Source organism: Oncorhynchus tshawytscha, linkage group LG10 (genome assembly GCF_018296145.1).
Source record: "Oncorhynchus tshawytscha isolate Ot180627B linkage group LG10, Otsh_v2.0, whole genome shotgun sequence".
Lineage (NCBI taxonomy): Eukaryota > Metazoa > Chordata > Actinopteri > Salmoniformes > Salmonidae > Oncorhynchus > Oncorhynchus tshawytscha.
In genome coordinates this window covers 13,777,138-13,782,313 of record NC_056438.1, presented here as the reverse complement: position 1 = coordinate 13,782,313, position 5,176 = coordinate 13,777,138, and the positions used below count along the sequence as shown (strand labels likewise).

General features: G+C 43.5%; 1 protein-coding gene across 1 annotated transcript in view; it reads left to right on the top strand.

Moving 5' to 3' along the window:
• LOC112259747 (plasminogen activator inhibitor 1) overlaps positions 1-4,794 on the top strand; it is a 5,762-nt gene extending 968 nt beyond the window's left edge. The window contains exons 2-8 of the mRNA XM_024434374.2: positions 961-1,199; positions 1,689-1,913; positions 2,292-2,486; positions 2,767-3,066; positions 3,313-3,399; positions 3,801-3,884; positions 4,320-4,794. Of these exons, the coding sequence (XP_024290142.1) occupies positions 962-1,199; positions 1,689-1,913; positions 2,292-2,486; positions 2,767-3,066; positions 3,313-3,399; positions 3,801-3,884; positions 4,320-4,366 (1,176 nt within the window). The 5' untranslated portion in view covers position 961 and the 3' untranslated portion in view covers positions 4,367-4,794. The remainder of the gene's footprint in view (positions 1-960; positions 1,200-1,688; positions 1,914-2,291; positions 2,487-2,766; positions 3,067-3,312; positions 3,400-3,800; positions 3,885-4,319) is intronic.
• Positions 4,795-5,176: the final 382 nt, after the last annotated feature.

The following is a 5,176-nucleotide window of genomic DNA, read 5'->3' as shown; positions in this document are numbered from 1 at the left end:
CTTGTCTCTTGTTTTGTCTCACCCATGTCTGTCTGTACCCACAGCAATCCAATGCCAGGTTCACTGTGTCTCTGTGCCAAGGTCTGTTTTCCATTGAGAACCAGGGTCATATTAATTAGTGCACACCATAGCAATCCAACAGTAAAATGTACATTTTTTATTGGACAAGTCCTGGTATAGTCCCTCCCAGTTTTAGTCCGTTTCCTTCAGTTTGTGCCTCGTGAATATGACTGAATGTGAACTATTCTGATTTACTATCCTTCCTCCAGAGGTGTTGTAACATACCTCTGGTTGTACTAGTCTGGTGGAATGAGAAGTTAGCTCAACTACAAACAGATTTAGCTATAAACAAGCTGTGAAATGCTTTTTAAAAGGGTTCTGAATTCTAATAGTTCTAATAGTTAGTTCTAATTCTAATAGCCAGCAGAAAGTGTGCCAACTGCAAGGTATTTTATGCTGACTCAAAAACTGACCTGGGTGTTTCAAGAAAACATATGGTATTAACATTTTTAATACGTAACCCCTCGGGTAACACTCTTCTACAGCTAAGAATCTGACATAGTTTCAAATTGGATCTTTCTTCTTTGATCCTTCGATCATTTCACTAATCTTCCTCTCCTCTCCTCTCCTCTCCCTCTCCTCTCCTCTCATCTCCTCTCCTCTCCTCTCCTCTCCTCTCCTCTCCTCTCCTCTCCTCTCCTCTCCTCTCCTCTCCTCTCCTCTCCTCTCCTCTCCTCTCCTCTCCTCTCCTCTCCTCTCCTCTCCTCTCCTTTTCCTCTCTCTCCTCTCCTCTCTTCTCCTCTCCTCTCCTAATTTCCCTTTATACAATATTGTTAGATCTCTGTCATTTCACTAATCGCTCTCTCCTCTCCTCCTTCTCTCCTTTGAATGCTTTACCTGTATATAATGTTGTTAGAGTCCTCTAACCTTCTCCTCCCCCTCTCCTTCATGTCTCCCCAGGATGCTGTGCCTGTACGTGTGGTTCTTCCTCGGCCTGTCCGGAGCCGCCATCTCTAACCTGCAGGAGAAACAGACAGACTTTGGGATGCGGGTCTTCTCCCAGGTGGCCCAGAACTCCAAGGGGTCTAACCTGGCCTTCTCCCCCTACGGCGTGGCCACCATTCTGGCCATGGCTCAGCTGGGAGCTGGGGGCAACACCCTGAAGACCCTGAACGCCAAATTGGGTTTCTCACTACAAGGTAAGGGAGAATGGCTGCTGTGTGTCTGATAACACAGGGGACATTTACAAAGCGATACAGATGGTAGACTTTACCTTATTAATGAGGCCTTGACGATGACATAACCGGAGGCTGACATATTCATAACAAAAAGAGACTCTAGTGACGAGCAACATTCGACTCGGTGCTGGTACCCCTTGTATATAGCTCAGTTATCATTTATCTATTACTAGTTTTGTTCTTGTTTTACTTTTCTATTATTTCTCTATTTTCTTTCTCTCTGCATTGTTAGGAAGGGCCAGTAAGTAAGCATTTCACTGTTAGTCCACGAAGCATGTGACGAATAAAATTAGATTTCATTCCTACTATCTCAACATCTCTCTATGCAATTGTGACTCATTCATTCTCTCCTCTCCTCTACCTCCTCCTCCTCTCTCTCTCCAGCCTTCTTTGTACCTTTAACCAGAAATTCAAATCAATTAATCAATCAATCCTTCTGTCCTCCTCCAGAGCGAGGGATGGCGCGTCAGCAGCGTCTTCTCCAGCGAGACATCTCCAGTGAGGAGGGAGTGGAGCTGGCCAGCGGCGTCATGGTGGAGAGAAAGATGGCTCTGGAGAAAGGCTTCAGAAGGGGGCTGGGGAAAGCCTTCCAGGCCTCCCCTCACCAGCTGGACTTCTCCAGGCCAGACCAGGCCCTGGACATCATCAACGCCTGGGTCTCTGACCACACTGCAGGTGAGATACAGTAGTACACAGATGACACAAGGTGGAGGATAGTTTAGTATTCATCAGAATGATGATAGAATGGAATGGAACAGAATCAAATAGAATGGAACAGAATCAAATAGAATGGAACAGAATCAAATAGAATGGAACAGAATCAAATAGAATGGAACAGAATCAAATAGAATGGAACAGAATCAAATAGAATGGAACAGAATCAAATAGAATGGAACAGAATCAAATAGAATGGAACAGAATCAAATAGAATGGAACAGAACAGAATGGAATATACTTTATTAGTCAATTGTACCATGACATCAAACATTTGTGTCAGTACTGACCCCACTGTCTCAACAAACCTCCATACCTCTCTCTTCTCTTTCCATCCAGGTACCATCCCTTCATTCCTGTCTTCCGGTGCTCTGACCGATGAGACCCGTATGGTCCTGCTGAACGCCCTTCACTTCCAGGGGCTATGGAAGGTTCCCTTTGACCCCAAGATGACAGAGGAGAGGCTATTCCACTGTGCCAACGGCAGCTCCGTGCCCGTACCCATGATGAGGCTCACACACCGCTTCAAATACGGTGGGTAGCACGTCCCTTTTAATCCAGCCTTTTTGTGTGTAAACACTTGTGTTACTTTAAGAAGACCTCACTCACAGGACATGAGATCTGTGCGCGTAACTCACATCTCCCATTGACTCCCTTTTACAGTTAAGACTCTTAGGGTATGTACTCTTTAACAGTCATTCCTACAAGTCAGCCCCAAGCCAGCAGCTACAGTGTTTAAACCAATCATGACTGCTACCTCCACCAATCAAAACAAAACTATTCCAACCTCCATCTGTCCTCTCCTCCGCTACAGGTGAGTTTGTGACCCCCGATGGCGTGGACTACGATGTCATCGAGGTTCCGTACGAAGGCGAGTCCCTGAGCATGCTGCTGGTCTCCCCCTTCGAGCCCGAGATGCCAGTGAGCTCCCTCAGTAGCGAGCTGACCACCCAGCGGCTGCAGCAGTGGAGACAGGAGATGAGGAGCGTTAAACGTCAACTGGTCCTGCCTAGGTTCACCCTGGACTCTGAGGTGGAACTGAAGTCTATTCTAATCCGTATGGGGTTGGGGGATATGTTCAACCTGGCCAAGGCAGACTTCACACGCATCACCAGTGAGTACCTTACCATACTATTCATCAGTTAGCGCTTGGTGTCTAAAACGGCACTCTGTTTACTACACAGTGCACTATTATGACCAGACTCAGGGCCTATGGAATAGGATGGGCTCCGTTCCAATATGCACACTAGCCTTCCACTTCTGTATAATCAGTGTTCAACAAATATACTGTATGTTTTCTTATTCATTTTAGACAAAAGAATATAACCTCCCTCCCTCTCTTTCTCTCGCTCTCTTTCAGCTGAGCAGCCTCTGTGTGTATCCAAGGTTCTGCAGAAAGTCAAGATTGAGGTGAATGAGGAGGGAACCAAGGGATCAGCTGCCACAGGTAAAGGATCCATAGACTACATGTTGATGACAGACTCAATTCAGTATTTATTATATGGATCACAGGCGGCTGGTGGCGCCTTAATTGGGGAGGACGGGCTCATAGCAATGGCTGGAACAGAATGGATGGAATGGTATCCAACGATGGTATACAATGCCATTCCATTCGGTCCATTTCAGCCATGATTATGAGCCGTCCTCCCCTCAGCAGCCTCCTGTGATATGGATGTATGCTATGGTAATTCATAAGCAATTGATGCTAACTTTACAATAATAAATAATAGAGAGTTGTGTTTTGACTGCATTGCCTATCATAGAGAGGCACGAAAAGATGAATTGATGATAGTATCTGAGTTGCGTTTTGACTGCATCGTCTCCTCTCCTGTCTTTGCCTCTTTCCAGCTGCCATCCTGTTCTCTCGTATGGCTGTAGAGGAGATCACAATGAATAGACCTTTCCTCTTCCTCATCCATCACAAGTCCACAGGTGAGTTTCCCCTACTATACCTACATCAGTGGAGGCTGCTAAGGAGAAGACGGCTCATAATAATGGCTGGAATGGAGCAAATGGAATGGCATAAAACACATGCAAACCACGTGTTTGATATATCTGATACCATTCCGCTGATTCCACTTCAGTCATTACCACTAGCCCGTCCTTCCCAAATAAGGTGCCACCAGCCTCCTGTTGCTACATCACCATCTATGTAAAAAAAAATATATATGTTAGCCTTGGTTATCCACTGTCTCCACTCACCATAAGTCTAGCTAGCTGTGCCCTCTTTATACAAGTGCATACACGTTCAAGTAAATTCATATACTGCATGATCTTGTTGGAATTATCTTTGTCCCTCTGACACATTGGCATACTTCCTAACTTGTTCTTTCTCTAATATAAAATATATTTGTTTTCCCATCCCAGGTGCTGTTCTGTTCATGGGTCAAGTCAACCAACCCCAGCAACACTAGTGACCAATAGGAACCCTTGAAACACAGACTCGATCACAATGACCATGGACACTCCTATCATTCCATTGGCTTGGATACATGTCAATCAACTTGCTACTGAAACCGACCATGAATAGTTACATCTATGACCTTGACATTAACTACAAGTTAATTACACATATCCACCTTACCGAAAGGGGAAAATGCATATATTTTGATAAGTGAAAGTTTATATATCTGTTATTTGTTCTTATGGGATATATTTTTTTAATTGTAATGTGAGCAATTGGTATGGTTGAAAATGAAATTGATATGAAGGGAAAATGATTGAATGGGAAAAAAGATGTATGAATTTTATTTGTATTGTTCTGTATTGCTCTGCTTGTTCCAACAAGTTGTGTTTTTAAAGTATTTATATATTTATTAAAATGACAACTTCAAAAAAAAAACTAACGTGTTGAAGCCTACAATTTAAAATGTTTGCATATTAGTGTCAACCTCTTGTGTCCATAACATGAACAGTGACTTAGAAAATCAATTATTTAATTGGAGTAGTTGGATCCAGAAATATCGGTTTTAATTCAGATTCTGAATACAATAAAATAGGCCCCACAGTGTGACATAAGCTGTGTGCAGCCTGCATGTTGTGGTTGCACTAAATGTAGGCAACAGAGCAGGCCTAAATGTAATATTGCCTGCAATATGTAGAGCCTCTGATAAAACCGCCAATTTAACTTGTGTATAAATCTATAAAAATCTCTCTTTGACTAAATGAACACATTTTGGCCATCATTTCGTAAGAACTCAATTTCCATGGAAACCACATCATCA